Source organism: Muscardinus avellanarius, assembly GCF_963383645.1.
Source record: "Muscardinus avellanarius genome assembly, chromosome: 3".
In the NCBI taxonomy this organism is placed as follows: domain Eukaryota; kingdom Metazoa; phylum Chordata; class Mammalia; order Rodentia; family Gliridae; genus Muscardinus; species Muscardinus avellanarius.
Genome location: NC_137788.1, coordinates 112,319,341 through 112,338,663, shown reverse-complemented (window position 1 = coordinate 112,338,663; position 19,323 = coordinate 112,319,341). Strand labels below are relative to the sequence as shown.

The 19,323-nt window shown below is 47.0% G+C and overlaps 1 protein-coding gene across 1 annotated transcript in view; it reads right to left on the bottom strand.

Annotated features, from left to right (window-relative positions):
- Window positions 1–19,323, bottom strand: part of LOC308260252 (Fc receptor-like protein 5) — a gene marked incomplete at both ends in the record, with an annotated part of 44,156 nt that overhangs the window by 12,272 nt on the left and 12,561 nt on the right. Inside the window, 4 exons of the mRNA XM_080691561.1 lie at window positions 1,151–1,429; window positions 3,115–3,396; window positions 6,146–6,364; window positions 6,566–6,820. Coding sequence (XP_080547687.1) covers window positions 1,151–1,429; window positions 3,115–3,396; window positions 6,146–6,364; window positions 6,566–6,820 — 1,035 coding nt within the window. The remainder of the gene's footprint in view (window positions 1–1,150; window positions 1,430–3,114; window positions 3,397–6,145; window positions 6,365–6,565; window positions 6,821–19,323) is intronic.

Genomic DNA, 19,323 nt, shown 5'->3' with positions numbered 1-19,323 from the left:
TCACCTTTTGCCAGATTTCCTGGGAAGAGGATCCCAGAAAAAGTTATACCTTTTGTTAAAGAGCCCTGCACCTCAGTGGCACTGACTTCCCGTCTCCACTCCTGGAGAGTCCTATCTTAAAGGGAATTGACAGCTTTTGTTAGCCTGAAGATTCAAAACAGGAGACCATTCTAGGTTGCCCCATTTCTGCCATGTCCCCCTAGCCACCTCCTCTCTAGGAGGAATCCTATAAAAAGATCTGTAAAAGATTCTGGCGCTGCTCCTCTGAACGTGTACCTTTACGTTTCCCAAATTGAATGTCTATCTTTGTCTTCCTTCCCTCCCTTCCTTCCTCCTTCCCCTCCCTCCCTCCCTTCCTTCCTTCCTTCCTTCCTTCCTTCCTTCCTTCCTTCCTTCTTTCTTTCCAGTACTGGGGAAGGAACCCAGAAGCATTCTATCTCTGAGCTCCACCCCCAGACCTATTTCTTATTCTTTATTTTGAAACAGGGTCTCACTGAGTTGCAGAGGGCCTCACTAAGTAGCTGAGGCTGTCCGTGAACCACGATCCTCCTGTCTCAGCCTCCCAAATGCTGGGATCACAAGTGTGCGCCACCATGCCCAGCTCTATCTTTGTTTCTGACTGGCGCATGTTGAAATTTTTTTTCACCATGAAAGCCGAGAACCCGTGGAATTATTGTGTCTTCCTCTGATAGACATGGGGTGGGGGCAGCAGGAGACAGTTTGCAGATATAAATACTCCAGTGAAAGCTGGAGCGGCTTCTGAGCCAGGGCGGGGGCTCAGGTTGAGCCAGGAGAGACGGGCGCTGAGGCCCCAAAGAGTCAGTTTGCAGAGAAGCAGCTCGATTGACTTCCTGGGAAACTGGAAGGTACCTGCAGATTTTTTTTTTTTTTTTTTGTATTGGGGATTGAACCGAGGATGTTCTACCTGTGTGCTACACCCCCAGTCCTCTTTTTATTTTATTTTTTAATTTTGAAACAGGGTCTTGCTAAGTAGCCAAGGCTGAACTCAAACCTGCCATCCTCCGCTCTCAGCCTCCCAAGTGCCGAGATTACAGGCGTGCCCCACCAGGCCTGTCCATGCAGACTTCTCAAGGGTTCTGTGAGACAGGGGCCTGGCTGGGATGACCACCAGCAGAGGCCTGGGGCTTACCGGTGACGGAGAGGCTCACGGCGTCACTGCGCTGGGCGCCGAAGCCATTGTAGGCTGTGCAGTAGTAGTTCCCAGAATTCCTTGTGGTCAGGGAGACTCTGAGGGACACCCCTCCTGGAGAGAGGACTGATCTTTCCCCCAGGTAGTGAGCCCCTCGGAAGAACTTGTACAGGATTGGCGGAGAGCCTCTTTGAACTTCACAGTAAAGTGTCACGGTGTCGCCCTCCAGAGCCCGGTCCCCCTCTGTGCTGAGGGAGAGGACTGGCCAAGATGCCGGGGCTGAGGAGAGAGAAGATCCGCCACAGTTACTTCTGCACCTCGCTGGAGATCTCGATCCAAGTCCAGTCCCTCCTGTCCTCCCTGCTGGACAGTGTGTGTGTGTGTGTGGGGGGCATCTGAGGGCTGAACCCAGGGGCCTTTTATCTCTGAGCTACACCTCCAGCCCCATTTTATTTCTTATTTTGAAACAGGGTCTCAGTAAGTGGCTGGGGGTCTTGCTAAATTGCTTAGGCTGGCCTTGGACCTTCCATCCTCCCCTCTCAGCCTCCCAAGTACTGGGATTCCAGACGTGCACTGCCATGTTTGGTCTTTCCCAGTCTGTTCTTTTCAGCCTCCTGGCCCTTCCCCTCCTGGCTCTCCTCCTTGGTGGCCGGAGCAGCTGTAGTCCCAAGAGGGAAGAAGTCCCTTCCCTTCCCTTGCTGCCACCAGACCCACTCCTTACCCCGGGGTTCTGTGCCCTTCCCTCTGCCCTGTACCCTGGGAGGCCATCCCTGCACATCCCGGGTGTCTGTGGTCCCCCTCCATGCTTCCCCTGGCCCTTCCCAGGCCCAACTCCTTCCCTGCACCCCGCTGACGCTCTATGCGTTCCTGGGAGAGACTGACTCGTAGGGCCGGGGAACTTGTGGGACTTCTCTAGCCCGCCGGGGACACGGAACCGGATTCCATGTCACCTCTGGTGGTCCAGAGCTTACTCCGGATGGAGAGTGGTGTGTTCCCTAGGTCTCCATCTGGGCACCAACATCATTCCCCGGATGTTCTCTGAGCAGAGAGGTTGCGGGGTGCTTCTCCTCTCTAGGGGCCCAAGGGCCCGAGGATTTCAGCCTTTTGAGAATCTTCCCTGGCCTGGGGGGGAGGCTCCCTTGGCTTCACAGCGAGGCACTCTCTCCTAACTGTTCACAGCGCACAGTGTGGTGTCCTGGGAGTCCCAAGGGTGCAGAACAGTCCTGTCCCTGGGACTGAAGGGACAGCTTGTGGCCAGGGAGGCCCCCTGAGCATCCTTAAGCCAAGGGGGCTGGCGGGAGGCCGTGACCCCACCTCAGTCTTGCTTCTGATGCCCTGTTCATTCTGGCTTTATTGTCAGGAGTTGCACCGATGAATCATGAAGGAATCGGTAAATACAAATGATCCGAACATATTCCTAACAACCCAGCATTTTCCTCCATCTTTGTTTCTAAGAGCTTCCAAAAGCTCCAACTGTCCACAGCCCCTCTGATTCCTGATACTTTCCTGCTAGTTCTCATTAACTCCTGGCAGGTTATTCAGAGGAATGAATTATGGGTAACTGTCAGTATCACCTCCCACCCAACTATGGCCCTCACCAAGGATCCCCGTGTGCAGTTTTTTTTTGGGGGGGGGTATTGGGGATGGAACCTAGGGGCATTCTGCCTCTGAACTACACACCAGCCCTATTTTTAATTCTTTATTTTGAAGCAAGGTCTCACTAAGTTGCAGAAGGCCTCGCTAAGTAGCCGAGGCTGTCTGCAAACCGCGATCCTCCTGTCTCAGCTTCCCAAGTACTGGGATTATAAGGGTGCGCACCACGCCACGCTTCAGCCCTGAGTTGCTGAGGCTGGCCTTGAACCTGAGATCCTCCTGTTTCAGCCTTGCAAGTACCGGAATTACAGGTGGGTACCACTGCATGGTCTGAAAAAGGCATCCCTCAGATGACAGTTGGAAGATCATACCTTTCGCTGGCTTGATGGTCACTGTCTGGCTGGTGAATATTTGACGACCGTTGCTGGCTTCACAGCGATAGGTCCCTGCGTCACTGTCTTTCACCACAGAGATTTTGAATTCTGCTTCTGAGACGTGCATCTTTACTTCCCTTAGCCAACCTTTTTCTTTATACCAGGAAAATTTGATGGGCCCTGGGACCCCATCTACTGAGCAGAGAAGGTTCAGCTCCTCCCCTAAAAACACTGACTCTGGGGCTGGGACTGTGCGTAGCTGGATGTTGACAGAGATGTCTAAATAAACAAAAAAGACAAGTGAGTCTTGTGGCTGAAGGGTGCTCCTGACCTAGAACCGTCAGTCTGAGGATGGGAAGGGCCAAACCTGCTGCTCCCACGTGGAGGATTAGCCTGGAGCAGAGCTGCACTTGTTCCTGGGAAGAGGACCAGGTGGTCCTGCTTGGCTGGGAGACCCTCTCCTCCCTGGTGTTCTTGGGAGAGCCCAGCACTAGAGGCAACCTTACCCACCTTGCTCTCAGTCTGACCACAGTGGTGTGTGTGTGTGTGTGTGTGTGTGTGTGTGTGTGTGTGTGTGTGTACTGGAGATGGAACTCAGGGGCATTTCATCTCCAAGCTACACCCCCAGCCCTTTTTATTTTGAAATGAGGTCTCACTAATCTGCTGAGGCTAGCCCCGAGCCTGTGATCCTCCTATCTCAACCTCTCCAGGACTGGGATAGCAACCCTGTGCCACCGTGCACAGCTCCACGCACAACGTGGGAGGACATGGACAGTCATTTCAGAAGTGGGTTCTAGTGACCCCCAAATTGGGAAAAGTGATGGGGTACGACAGGCGTGGGGAGACCTGGCATCAAAAGGGACGTCTTGGGGATGCAGCATGGCCGTGGCTAAGAGCAAATGAGACAAAGCACGTGCAGCAGGCTGGCCCTAGAGGGCGCACTTCCTGACCTCCCGAGTTTGTGGCTATTCAGGGAGGTAGGGCCAGGACCCGCCCACCCGCTTGCGGTGGGCGTGGCTTTGGGGGAGTCTGTGGGCTCAGGACAGCGCCTTTGGGCTAGCCTCAGATCTTGAAGAACCGATGGGCTGGCCGGTTTAAGAACAGAGAAGGGAGTTGGAGTTCCATCAGTAGGTTGGAGGAGAGGCCATGCTCAAATGTACCTCCTCCTTCTTCTCCTCTTCTCTTCTTGATACTAGAGATTGAACCCAGGGCACTTTACCTCTGAGGCTACACCTCCAACCCTTTTTACTTTGTTTTTTTTTAATTTTTTTAATTTTGAAATCGAGCCTCACTAAGTTGCTGGAGGAAGGATACTTGTGATCCTCCTGTCTCAGCTTCCAAGTACTGGAATTACAGGCATGTACCACCATGCCAACTTTTTATTTTAAAACTTAAAAGAAGCTGGGCATGGTGGCACATGCTTGTAATTCCTGCATTTGGGAAGCTGAGACAGGAGGATCACAGTTCACAGACAGCCACAGCTATTTAGTGAGACCCTTTGCAACTCCCTGAGATCCTGTTTCAAAATAAAGACTAAAGCACAGGACTTGGGGGTGTAGCTTGAAGGTAGAATGCCCTTGGGTTCCATCCCCTGTAGTGCAAAAGAAAAAAAAAATTTAAAAAGCCAAGCCTGGTGGTGCACACTTATAATCCCAGCATTCAGGAAGCTGAGACAGGAGGATCGCAGGTTCCTGGCCAGCCTCAGCTATTTAGTGAGGCCCTTTGCAACTCAGTGAGACCCTGTTTCAAAAATAAAGAATAAAAAAATCAAGCTGGGGACGCATCTTGAGGGAGAATGACCCTGATTTCAATCCCCAGCACCATAAAAAAAAAAAAAAAGATTAAATGAACCTAGGGACATTCTTTCTCCTAGTTACACTCCCAGTACTTTTTTTTTTCTATTTCCAAACAGAGCCTTGCTTAGTTAATGAGAATCTCTCTAAATTGTTGAGGCTGTCCCTGATCCTGCAATTCTCCAGCCTTAGCCTCCCAAATACTGAGATTATAGGCATGCACCACCACACCTGTCCTTTGTGAGCCTTTCTGATATTGATGTAGCTCTCCTATGAGAAAAACCAGTGGGGTTTTGGTACTGGGGGTTGAATCCAGGGGCCTTCTACTTCTGAGCTACACCCCCAGCTCAATTTTAGTTTTATTTTGAAACAGGGTCTTGCTAGGTTGATGAGAGTCTCATTACTTGCTGAGGCTGTCCTTGAACTTGTGATCGTCCTGTCTCTGCCAACCAAGTACTGGGCTGACAGGCACGCACCATCATGCCTGGATGAGACGGACCAAATTTAAATAGAGGAAGCATTTGACCCTCGGCTGAGTCCCGTGCTGGAGGGAAATGCACCAAGTACTGTATACACATCTGTTTGTGTCTCACTGTAAAGTGTAATTACACTGTACCAATAAAAGTATTAAAAAAAAAGAGCCATGCTTGGGAATTTTTTTGGTGGTACTGGGGGTGGAACCAAGAGGCTTTTCTACCTCTGATCCATACTCCCAGACCTATTTTATACTTTATTTGGAAACAGGGTGTCACTAAGTTGCTGAGAGCCTCACTAAGTAGCTGAGGCTGGCTTTGAACCTGTGTGATCCTCCTGTCTCAGCCTCCCAAGTGCTGGGATTGCAAGAGTGCGCCACCACGCCCGGCTTATTCTTTATTTGGAAACAGGGTCTCACTGAGTTGGAAAGGTCCTCACTAAGTAGCTGACGCTGCCCTCGAACTGCTATCCTCCCGTCTCAGGCTCCCAAATGCTGGGATTATAAGCGTGGGCTACCACACCTGGCTTCTTGAACTTTCTTGATTCTAAGCCCTCTAAGATGTCCCCAGGAGCTGGAGTCTCTTCTTTCACACAGCTTCTGTCCTCACAGGCATGAGAAGAACTTCTCACATGAACCAGGGCCCAAACTGATGTGTGATTCTACACCCTGGCAGCTCTCAGAGCCCATGGATACTCACCCTGCACTTGAATGGAGACTGTCTTGCTCTGTTTCAAAACAAGGGAAGTCCTTTTTGCAGTACACGAGTAATATCCCGAGTCTTTAAGTGACATGGCAGGAATCCGGAGCTCTGGGGAGCTGCTACAGTCTGACCTCAGGGGCTGGGCATCTTTGAAGAAGCAGAATTGGAGCTGGACATCCGACTTCTGCAAAGGGAGCTGCGTCTTACAGGTCAGAGTCATCGGGCTCCCGACTCTGGGCCAAGAGGGGCTGGCTGTCAGCACGGGAGGTGGGAACAGCTCTAGAAAGAAGGGTCACATCAGTTCCAGAGAGGTGAGTCTGGGAACCGTACTGGAGAGAGACGGGATTCGTCCTCAGTGCCAGCCAAGAAGGGCTGCCACTTTTGAACTCTGATCCCTCAGCCCCGAGTAAGGTTGTACGTTCACTATTTCTCCAACCTGGGCCCCTGCTCTCGCTAGCCCATCAACAAAATAAGATTTACCTCGGACTTGGATGCTGACTCGATTGGAGGAAATATTGCAACATACTTTCTTAGACCCAGTGCAGTGGTATCTGCCATTGTCCTTTAGACTTGCATTGAAAATGTGGAAATCAGAGGTGTCGCCAGGCCAGGCCAGGATTTCCTCATCCTTGTAAAAGGATCTAGCGCTCAGTTCTGTTTTCGCACTTGGCTGGCACTTTAGAACAATGTGGTCTCCTTCATACACGTAGAGTGGGGCCTGTAGAATCAGCTGAGCTACAGGAAACGTAAGACTGGTTATTTCGTCTTTCATTGTTTACCTTTTCTTTTTTTTTTCCTTTTTTTTCTTTTTTTTTTTATTGGTGCACTGTATTCATAGTAGGATACATACTTTTGTAGACATACATGCACACTTTTCCCAGTCAGTCCCCACCCAATCCCCACCCCATTCTCTCCCCATCCCTCCCTCCCATGCTTGGCTTAGTAGTTGACATCTAGTATTATGGCAATTTATCTAAAATTAAAAATGATAATCTCACATAACAGTTTCATTTGTCTGATACCAAGCTTTTGATGACTTAAAGATAACATTTCAATATTTCTTTTTGCTTTCTTTCTTACCAGAGAATATTTTTTTCTATTTTTTAGGTGAAACTATCATATATTTATATATTTATTTTTCAGAAAAAAATCTATCCTAATATGGAATATGGAGTCTAGGTACCCAAAACGATCTTGAAAAAGAACAAAGCTAGAAGATATATATTTTTCTGATTTCAAACCATATAAAGCTACAATAATTGAAACAGTGTAGTACTATTCTAAAGGCAGATATATAAACCATTGGAGTTAAATAAAAGCCTAGAGCTAAATTCTTCCCTATATTGTCAAGTTATTTTTGACAAGGTTTCCACGAACATTTGGTGGTGGAAATATTAATCTTTTAACTAAATATTGTTAAAAAATAATAATTACATGGAAAAGAATAAAATTGGACCCTTACCTAATCCCATATACAAATATTAACTCAAAATAGATAATAGACCTAAATATAAATCTTAAGACTATAAACTTTTAGGAGAAAATCTGGGTCATAAAACCTCACAACATTGAAATTGGCAGTGATTTCTTGGTTATGATTTCAATGGCACAGGCAACAGAGGAGTATACAGACTCCCTAAAAAATAAAAAAAAATTGTATATCCAAAGACAATGTAAACAGAGTTAACAGTTACTAATAGAATGGGATAAAATATTTCCAATTGCTATATCTGAAGGTATATTAATATTCCAACTAGAAATCCTAAAAATTAACAACAATAAAGGCAAACAATACCATTTAGAGATAGGTAAAAGACTAACATAAATAATGAATCTCCACAGATAACCAATCTTAATTGTCTGTTGGATGGAAACTCTTGTTTCTCTGGTTCTGGTGTGTGTTACCTATTTCTTCTTTGTAGTTAATCTCTTTGAGTATTTTCTCTAGCGCTGGTTTTGAAGACATAAATTCCTTCAGTTTCTGTTTGTCATGGAAGCTTCTTATTTTTCCATCTAATTTGATAGAAAGTTTTGCCGGGTAGGAAATTTTTGGCTGGAAGTTGTTTTCTTTCAGAGTTTGGAATATGTTACTCCAAGCCCTTCTGGCTCTCATGACTTGGTTTGGGAAGTCTGGAGTGATTCTAATTGGTTTGCCTCTGAATGTCACTTGGCCCTTTGTTTTTGTTGCCTTTAAGATTCTCTGCTTGGCTTCCACATTGGTCATTTTGACAATTATGTGGCGTGGGGATCCTCTTCTCTGATCCTGTCTAAAGGAAGTTCTATAAGTTTCCTGGACCTTTGTATCAACCTCTTGCTCTATGTTTGGAAAATTTTCTGCTATTACTTCTTTGAAGAGATTGTTGATCCCTTTGGTTTCACTTTCTTTTCCCTCCTCTCTTCCAATTATTCTTAGGTTAGCTCTCTTAAAATGGGCCCATATTTCTTCAATATCAGATTCCTGTTGTCGGATATTTTTTTCTAGATTAGAAACTATGCGTTCATTTTTGGATTGCTCATCTTCTAAGAGCGAGATTCTGTTCTCCATGTGTTCTAATCGGTTGTTTGTGCTTTGAATTGAGACCTTTACTTCATTAATTGCATCCTTTATCTCTTTTTGGCTCTCTCTGAGTTCTTTTCGAAGCACCTCTATTATTTCTACAGTTATTTTCCTGATTTGATCTTCTAGAAATCTCTGATTTTCTGTTTTATCGGGTTCTGATGTTGTGGGGTTGTGGGCATTAATTGCTCCAGTATTATTCCTCTTTCCCATGAATTCGGAAGTTTGTGCCTTCTCTGGGTTCTTCCCTTGGGTCACTATGACTTCCCTTAAGGTGTTCTGGATCTCGAGTCAGTAGTATCTCGGACCCCACTACTCCTTTACTGGGTTTTATCACAGAGTCTCCGACCCAGAGAGTCGATAGAGGCTGCTTTAGACTGTGGGGGGTGCCAGGTTGCATGTTCTCCTATGGTGTGATATCTCTGCCACCGCCCCTCCCCCACTGGGTCAAGTCCCAGGGAGTACAGTACTGGGATTTCTCCTCTGTGGCCCGCAATTTGACTCACTGTTCTTGAGTATGCAGATGTAGCTGTACTGGCCTCGCTGAATTCGCTGCTGCTGTCGCAGGTGGCAATATGGCGCCGCTGCTACGCCCTCGGCTATGGGGCTGGCGTTTTTCTTCTTAATTTTGATTTCTACTCTGAATCCCTGCAGCGTGTGCTGAGCTCGGCCACTGGGAGCTTTAGATGCTCTCTGCGCAGAGAAATCCCGCCTAGCTGTTCCGCAGCGGCTCACCTCGGCTTGCTGTAGCCGTCCCGTGAATTCGCCGGTGCTGCCGGCAGTATGACGCTGCTGCCGCGTCTGCCGCGTCCTCGGGCGCAAGGCCGGTGTATCTCCTCTGTGGCTCTGTTCTCAGTCAGCTTTCTCTCTGGAGCCTGGTGATTTTTTGTTTCACTGGTGATGGTGTTTTCTGGCTATGAAAGGCGCTGATTTTGTGGTAATGGAGATTTGTTGTTAGCGGGGCTCTTAAGCCCCGCTTTTCTCAGTCGCCATCTTCCCGGAAGTCCGTTTACCTTTTCTTTTCTGTTTTTGGTGCTGGGGATTAAACTCAGGGACTTTTTGCCTCCAAGCCCCCCCTTTTTCTTGGTGGTACTGGGGTTCCCGGAAGCCCTTCTACCTCCGGGCTACACTCCCAGATCTATTTTATATTTTTATTTGGAAACAGGGTCTCTTAAAGCCAGCCCGGCTAGCTTCGAACCTGCGCGATCCTCCTGTCTCCGCCTCCCAAGCGCAGGGATTACAAGCGTGCCCACCGCGCCCAGCACCATGCTGCTTCTTTATCCACTAAATTAAAAGGGTATTTAATAAGGAGGCTGCCACTTCAGCTTCAAAACAGATGGTCTTAGGATAAAAAGAAAATGCTTCTTAGTTTTTCTTCCCCATCCCTATATATCTATAACAATCAGTCTGTCGTTATCTACCTGCCAATCATCTATTCATAGCTATAAATATGAAAACTCATGCTAAGCCAGGCATGGTGGCTCTGGCTTGAAATCCCAGCGCCTGGGAGGCTGAGACAGGAGGGTCACAGGTTCAAAGCTACTTAGTGAGGCTCTCAGCAATTTAGTGAGATTCTGTTTCCAATGAAAAATAAAAAATAGGTCTTGGAGTATAGCCCGAAGGTAGAAAAGCCCCTGGGTTCTGTCCCCAGAACCCCCCCCCCACAAAATTCCTCATGCTAACAGTGATTCCAAATAAGTAATATAGCTCAAAACTATACAGTGTGTGTGTGTGTGTGTGTGTGTGTGTGTGTGTGTGTGTGTTACTAGGGACTGAACCCAGGGGAATTCTACTTCTGAGCTACTCCCCCAGCCTTTTTACTTTTTGTTTTGAAACAGAATCTTGCTAGGTTGAGAGCCTCACTGCTTGCTGAGGCTGCCCTTGAACCTGTGACCCCCCTGTCTCAGCCTCCCAAGTACTGGGATTACAAGTGTGTGCCACTGTGCCCAGCTTTATTAAAGCTATACATCTTAACATATAAAAACAATTCAAATAAGTTGCTTCTCAAATTTCCTTTTATCTGAGCAGCTTGTAAAACAACAACAAAAACAAAATTTTCGGGTCACATTTGTATATGTTATTTATTTTGCTCCACTGGGAATGGAACCCAGGAGCGCTGCACTGAGCTTCACCCCCAGCCCCTTAAATTTTCTTTTTCCGTACTGGGGATAGAACACAGAGTCATTCTACCTCCAAGCCACACCCCCAGCCCTATTTGTTATTCTTTATTTTGAAACAGGGTCTCGCTAAGTTGCAAAGGGCCTCACTAAGTAGCTGAGGCTGGCCGCGAACCCAGATCCTCTCTGTTTCAGCCTCCCGAATGCTGGGATTACAAGCGTGTGCCACCACACCTGGCACATGTATATATAAAATTTTAAGTGAATCCTGTTTCCTCTCTTGGCTATACCGAGCTGTTTAACCCTTTCCCTGGGTGCCTGACCACAGCGTGGTTCACGTCTGGGTCATCAAACATGGATGGAGGAGAAAGCTAGAGGGGCAGGTGGGCTGGGCTGCTGCGGAGCGTTTAGTGTCTTTGACCCTCTCACCTCTAGAAAAGGTCAGGCGCACGGCGTCGCTCCCAGGGGACTCGCCAGCCTGGCATCTGTAGTCTCCGGACTCACGGGCCTCCAAGGTGTTCCCCTGATGTCTGGTTTTAAGTCTATCATTGTAGTACCATTTGGTTTCCTGTGACCTGTGGGTTCTAAGCCCGTTGCAAGTCAGCCTCACCGTTTCTGTGTAGAAGACAGTGGTCCACGGAGGATGCAGGGTAATCACAGATTTGGGTGCGGTTGCTGGGGAGGAGAGGGAAGAGAGAAAATGAGCACAGGTGCCTACGGTCCCAGCTGCAGAGGTGCCTGCGGGGTAGACTGGACGGCCTAGCTTTGGACAGTGCCCAGGAGGACCCCTTAGATGGCACCAATGGCCCCAGGCTGCATGTCAGCCACCTTTCCCGAGGGATGGTGCTGCCCAGAAAGATGACAGTAAGCAAGACAATTTCTAGAGGGTGATGGCCGGGCGTGGTGGTGCACGCCTGTCATCCCAGTACTTGGGAGACTAAGACAGGAGGATCACAGATTTGAGGACAGCCTCAGCAATGTAGTGAGACTCTCAGCAACCTAGGGAGACCCTGTTTTAAACAAAAAATAAAATCAGGCTGGGGTGTAGCTCAGAGTTAGAATGCCCCTGGGTTCAATTCCCAGTACCATACACACACACACACACACACACACACACACACACAAAATAGTGTGATACCCATAATTTGCCCTTATCTCAGTTTCCTCCCTTTTTTTCTTTTTCAGTACTCGGGATGGAATCCAGGGGCATTCTATTTCCGAGCTATACCCCTAGCCCTACTTTTTATTCTTTATTTTGAAACAGGGTCTCACTGAGTTGCAAAGGGCCTCACTAAGTAGCTGAGGCTGTCCTCGAACCACAATCCTCCGGTCTCAGCCTCCCGAATGCTGGGATTACAAGCGTGCACCACCACGCCCGGCTTCCCTTTTTTTTAAATTTTATTTTGTAGAACTGGGGATGAAACCCAGGGGCATTTATGTCTAAGCTACACCCCCAGCCCTATTTTTATTTTTTATTTTTTGCAGTACTGGGGATATAAACTAGGCCCATTCTATCTCTGAGCTACACCCCCAGCCCTATTTTTTATTCTTTATTTTGAAACAGGGCCTCACTGAGTTGCAGAGGGCCTCACTAAGTAGCTGAGGCTGGCCTCGAACTGTGATCCTTCTGTCTCAGCCTCCCAAGTACTGGGATTACAAGCGTGCCCACCACGCCTGGCTCCAGTTTTCCTTTTTTTCTGCATTTCTTCCTTATACTGGCTTGGTTGATGAATGTTCTGTTCTTAAGACATTTCTGGAAGAATTCTACTCCCAAAGCTGCAAGGGATGCATTATTCTTGCTGGCCTCTCCACAGTGCGATGTGTTCAGGGCGATTCTCTCCACTCCCTGGCTGCACAGGGTCCCGTGGCAAGTCCTGCACTTTTACCATGAGCTCCTGGTAACCACCCCGCTAGGTGGGGTCCATTTGTAATGGGAGCAAATGCCAGGTCTGGCAAAGGCCAGGGATGTTTGTACATGCAACTTTATCCAGGGGGTAAGCTTCCGGAAAGCTTCCCTGGCCCTTGGGTGACGCCAACAGAGACCAGACATCCCTGTTGGCCTTTTACTTTTTTTGGCACTGGGGGCTGAACCCAGCGGTGTTCTATCTCTGAGCTCCACCTCTACCCTGTTTTATTTTTTATCTTGAAATAGGGTCTCGCTCAGTTGCTGACGGTCTTGCCAAGTTGCTGAGGCTGGTCTTGAACCTGTGGCCCTCCTGTCTCATCCTCCACAGATGTGCACCCCCAGGCTGGACTAGGGAGACACTATTTAGAGACACATGAGAAAAGGAAATGAGAACTCACCAGATTGTTCACTGACCGGAGCTGCAAGAGAACAAAGGACCAGGGATGAGCTCGAATCAAGGACAGTTTGGCTTTCAAAGACGGTGCATTTTCCCATCTACTTATTCTTTTTTTTTTTTTTAAACCCTCATTTCTGGGCCAGGCGTGGTGGCGCACGCTTGTAATCCCAGCATTTGGGAGGCTGAGACAGGACTGTGGTTTGAGGACAGCCTCGGCTACTACTTAGTAAGGCCCTTTGCAACTCAGCGAGACCCTGTTTCAAAATAAAAAGAATAAAAAATAGGGTTGGGGATGTAGCTCAGAGGTAGAATGTCCCTGGGTTCCATTCCCATTAATGTAAAAAAAAAACCTCATTTCTATAAATATTAGGTTATTTATCAAATATCTATCTAGTGCTGGGGATGGAACCCAGGGTCATCCTACCTCTGAGCTACACCCCCAACCCTATTTATTTTGTATTACTATTTATTTATTTGTTTGTTTGTTTATTTATTTATTTTTGGTGGTACTGGGGTTTCTGGAAGCCCTTCTACCTCTGGGCTACACTCCCAGACCTATTTTTACAGTTTTATTTGGAAACAGGGTCTCCTAAGCCAGCGCTCATGGCTGGCTTTAACCTGCGCGATCCTCCTGTCTCTGTCTCCCAAGTGCGGGGATTACAAGCGTGCGCCACCACGCCCGGCTTATTATTTATTTTGAAACAGAGTCTCACTAAGTTGTGGAGGGTCTCACAAGTTGCTGAGGCTGGCCACGAATCCAAGTACTGGGATTACAAGCATGCACCACCACGCCCGACTAAATATCTATATATTTATATACTAAGGCATTGTACTTAGACTTCTAACATAAGGTTAAAATATGGTATCTGCTTGTAAAAAAAAAAATGGACAGGTAGGGGAAATGAAAACATGAGACCAGGTCATAGGACTATAATAAAGGGTGTAAGTAGAATCATAGAAATATACATGAACCCGGGCGTGGTGGGCATGCTTGTCATCCCAGCATTCAGGAGGCTGAGACAGGAGGATCGCGGTTCATGGCCAGCCTCTGCTACTTAGTGAGGCCCTCTGCAACTCAGTGAGACCCTGTTTCAAAATAAAGGGTCTTAGACCTGCCCCCCCCCAAAAAAAAAAGAAAAGAAAAGAAAAGAAAAGAAATACACACGAGATTCTGTTTTTGTTTTTGTTGTGTTTTTGATACTGGAGGTTGAGTCCAGGGGAATCATTCTACCTGAGCTACACTTCCACTCTTTTAATTTTTTAATTAAGAAAATTTTTTTTGGTGTGTGGTATAGGGAATGTAACCCAGGGGCCTTCTACTTATGGGCTACACTCCCAGACCTATTTTCTCTTTTATTTGGAAACAGGGTCTCCCAGACCCTGTTTTCTCTTTTATTTGGAAACAAATCCCCAGACCTATTCCCAGACCTATTTTCCCAGACCTATTTTCTCTTTTATTTGGAAACAGGGTCTCACTGAGTTGCTGAGAGCCTCACTAAGAAGCTGAGGTTTTCTTTGAACCTGCATGATCCTCCCGTCTCCGCCTGTGCACCACCATGCCCGGCTTTATTTTTTAATTTTGAAACAGGGTCTCACTAAGTTGCTGAGGCCCAGTGTGTGTGTGTGTGTGTGTGTGTGTGTGTGTGTGTGTGTGTGTGTTTTGAAGATGTGAGTGGACCACAGAAGGTACCCGAAGAAGGTGACGCTTGGGAAACTGGGAAGCCAGGAGTTCACAGCAGGTGTGTGGCTAGGTGGGGTCCGTATGTTTTGGGAGTAAACGCCAGGTCTGGCAAAGGCCAGGGATGTTTGTACATTTATCCAGAGTGTGAGCTTCCGGAAAGCTACCCTGACACTTGTGTGATGCCAAGAGAGAACAGGCATCCTTGCTGGCCTTTTTATTATTTTGGCACTGGGGATTGAAGGAAGAGGGGGCGCTAAGGCAGGAAATAAACAAGGGAAGAAGTGACATTGTGTCAGGGGTCGGGATCTGGAAGGCCGGGAGAGGTGGCGGAGGGGAGAGCAGAGAGGAGTGCGGAGCCCAGGATGAGGGCTGTGTGAGCCATGGAGGGGCTCCAGGAGTGTGGCAGGGGAGAGTTTGGAAGGCAGAGGGAACGCTCTGGTGGAGGGCAGCCTGCAGTGGAGCTTTGTTTTTTGCGGTACTGGGGATGGAACTCAGGGGCATTCTACCTCAGAGCTACACCCCCAGCTCTATTTATTATTCTTTATTTTGAAACAGGGCCTCACTGAGTTGCAGAGGGCCGCACTAAGTAGCTGAGGCTGGCCACAAACCGTGATCCTCCTGTCTCAGCCTCCCGAATGCTGGGATTACAAGCGTGCGCCACCACGACTGGCTATGTGTATTTAATTCTAATCCTTATACCTTGGTTAAAAACCATCCAGTTAATTGGCGTGACTTGTGTGCCCCTGGCACCAGAGACTATTCTGGCTGTAGGTTTTGGTTTGTGCTCAGCCCCTCTGCACCTGCCCTGCTCCTGTAATCTCCTCCTCCTCCTCCTCCTCCTCCTCCTCCTCCTCCTCTCCTCCTCCTCCTCCTCCTCTCCTCCTCTTCCTCTCCTCCTCCTCCTCCTCCTTTTTCTTCTTCTTCTTCTTCTTCTTCTTCTTCTTCTTCTTCTTCTTCTTCTTCTTCTTCTTCTTCTTCTTCTTCTTCTTCTTCTTCTTTTTGCAGGTCTGAGGATGGAACCCAGGGGCATTCTACCTCTGAGCTACACCCTCTGCCCTATCTTTTCATTCTTTATTTTTAAACCAGGTCTCACTGGGTTGCAGAGGGCCTCACTATAAGTAGCTGAGGCTGTCCGCGATCCGCCAATGCTGGGATTACAAGCGTGCGCCACCATGCCCGGCACCTGTAATGTTCTTGATGTCCCATCTCTGCTGTGACTCACACTGGTGTGCAGAAAACTTGCCCTCTGTGCCTGGGACAGGAGCTGGCCTATTCTTAACAAGGAATAAACCCATCCCCTTTGAAGGGAGGAGAGCGGGCTTTTCTTTGAACAAAATGTGGAGAAATGGGGATTGCTGTAAGGAAAGTGGGGGAAGACAGCACTCGAAAAAGTTTTCTTTTGTAGCCAGGCGTGGTGGCACGCACTTATAGTCCTAGTACTTGGGAGGCTAAGACAGGAGGCCAGCCTCTGCCAGTATCTGCCAGTAGTGAGACTCTCATCAACCTAGCGGGACTCTGTTTCAAAATAAAAATAAATCACAACCCATTTTCTAGGCTTCGTGAAGTAGTTGTTGAAGAAAAGCAAAAGTGAAACCTGGATTAACTTTTTAATCACTGTGATTTATCTCTATGAAAACCCCCTGGACTCTCCCAGCGGTGACCACTTGAAGAGGGAGATCTGAACAGAACAGTAAAGTCTCTAAAGACAGTTTTCTTATATGAGAGAGATTCTGAGCAGTGCTGGCCCCAGGAAGGGACCAGGTCATGGGCCAGAGGGAAGCTTCCCCACGCCACCCCAGGCCACTGACTTACCCAGGACCAGCAGAGTCACCCAGAGCAGCATGAAGGCTGAAACCACCAGAGAGAGCAGACTCGATCTGGACCTAACAGTGTCCATAGCAGCCCCAGGCACCCCAGAGAAAACCCTTTTACAAAGAAAGAAAGAAAAAAATGCACTCATGAATCAGAAAAAAGGAACTGGGAATTCCCATCTTTAACTACTAAATCAAAGTTTCCTGCCCCCCAATTAAAGTGAGAAAATAAGTGCTGAGTTCTTGAAAACCCCACGCCCTCGGCCCCACATCTTTGCTACTGGGAAATTACCGCAAGGAAAGTGGGGGAAGACAGCACTCGAAAAAGGTTTTTGTAGCCAGGCATGGTGGCACACACTTATCGTCCTAGTACATGGGAGGCTGAGACAGGAGGCCAGCCTCTGCCAGTAGTGAGACTCTCATCAACCTAGCGGGCCTCTGTTTCAAAATAAAAATAAATTAGGGCTGGAGGGGGTAGTTGGGAGACTGGAATGCCCCTGGGTTCAATCTCTAGTAACACACACATACAAATACATGCACACATACACGTGTGCACACACATACACACACACTTTATTGTAGTAACATTCATTATTTCTTAAACACTGGAAGTAACATAAAAGACTATAAGCATGGGACTATTTAAGAATATTCTGACCCACCAGGACGTGGTGACCCATGCCTGTAATTCCAGTACCTGGGAGGCTGAGACCAGAGGATTGTAGGTTCAAGGCCAGTCTCAGCAAGTAGTTGCATAATAAAAAATAAAATAGGGGTTGAGGGGTGTAGCTAAGAGGTAGAATGCTCCTGGATTCAACCCCCAGTATCACTAAAACCCCCAGTATCACTAAAAAAAAAAAATTCCCAGTATCACTAAAAAAACCCAACCAGTATCACTAAAAAAATAAATTAATTAAAAATAAATAAATAAAAATGAAGTGAACCTACATATGTTAAGAAGACAAGAACACCCTGAGTAGTGGAAGAGAAAGCAGCAGGGTGGGGCTTGGTCTTTACAACACTATTGTAGTACACTAATACAATTGTAGCAGGGAGGTGGGCTTCGGTATTTGTACTATTATTATAGGACTAGTCCTTTTGGGGCTGAAATAAAGAAAATAGTATCCATGTGTATATAAACAAGTATAAATATACTTTTTTTCCTGGAAAGTGTCCCCCTAAAACAGTGGTTACATTTGAGGAATTATAGGTATTTTATTTGATATTGCTTGAGTTTTGCTTTTACAAATTGTTGTATATATGGATTGCTTTCATGATTTTTGAAAAGCCTAGTCTCTATCCGGGCGATACAGGCCCACAGAGGTCCACGAGATGTTAGCCGCCCTGGGCAGCGACGTATTTTTTTCTAGGACACGTTTTAGCAGGATGTATGTCCAGGGCTTTCCAAGGGGACATTTAATTTCTTATCTATCAGGACCCATCACCTTAGGTATGTTATCACTGCAGACCTAAGGCACCCCAGGAAAAACACACAGGGTGTGAACAGGGGCTAATTCATTTTGGTCCATTAAAAGTACCTCAAGGAGAACCGTGTCTACATGATTTTGGAACTAAAACGTGTGTGTGTGTGTGTGTGTGTGTGTGTGTGTGTGTGTGTATGTGTGTGTGTGTGTTACAGGGGATGGAATTTGGGCATTCTACCTCCAAACTACACTCCCACCCCAGCCCTATTTTACTTTTATTTTGAAATAGTCTCGATACTTGCAATCCTCCTGTCCCAGCCTCCCAAGTACTGGGATCTCAGGTGTGTGCCACCATGCCCAGCTCAGGAGCATTCTTGTTTATGTCTTAGCGCACGTGTGCACACAATTCTTCAAGTTATAATCTTTTTTTTATTTGTACCATGGATCGAACCCCGGGACATTCTACCTCTAAGCTATCCCTCCAACCCCTTTTATTTTGTATTTTGAAACGGGGTCTTGTTAAGTTACTGAAGGTCTTGCTAAATTGCTGAGGCTGTCCTTAAACCTGCACGCCTCCTGTCTCAGCCTCCCAAGTGCTGGGATCACAGACATGTGTCTCCACGTCAAGCTAAATATGATATTTTCTGTAAATGTTTTTGGTAGATACTCTTCATTAGAATAAGTAAGTTTTCTTCTGTTCTTAATTTGCTAAGAGTTTTTCCTTTATTTTTACATAAAGGATGTTACATTTTAAGAAATGCATTTTTGCATTTTTTAGTAAATCATCCCTACATTCAACTTCGTCATTAAGCATATTTTTAAAGTAATTACTGGATTTGACTTATAGTTTAGTTTTTAGATTTTAGAATTTGCATTCATGAGCCAGGCATGGTGGTGCATGCTTTTAATCCCAGCATTAGGGAGGCTGAGACAGGGTTCTTCGCTAGCCTCAGACACTTAGTGAGGCCCTCCCTAACTTAGTGAGACACTGTTTAAAAATAAAAATAAAAATAATAGAGCTGGGGTGTAGTTCAGAGGGAGAATATCCCTGAGTTCAATCCCCAGTACCCTCACACACAAATTGCATCAATGACAAAGATGAACTTATACTTTCTCATCCTTGACAGATTTTACTATCAAAATTACATTGGAGCCGGGCATGGTGGAGCACGCTTGTAATTCTAGCACTTGGGAGATTGAGACAGGGAGATCGCAGGTTCGTGGACAGCCTCAGCTACTTAGTGAGGCCCTTTGTAACTCAGGGAGACCCTGTTTCAAAACAAAGAATAATAAATAGGGCTGGGGGGTGTAGCTTGAAAGTAGAATGCCCCTGGGTTCAATTCCC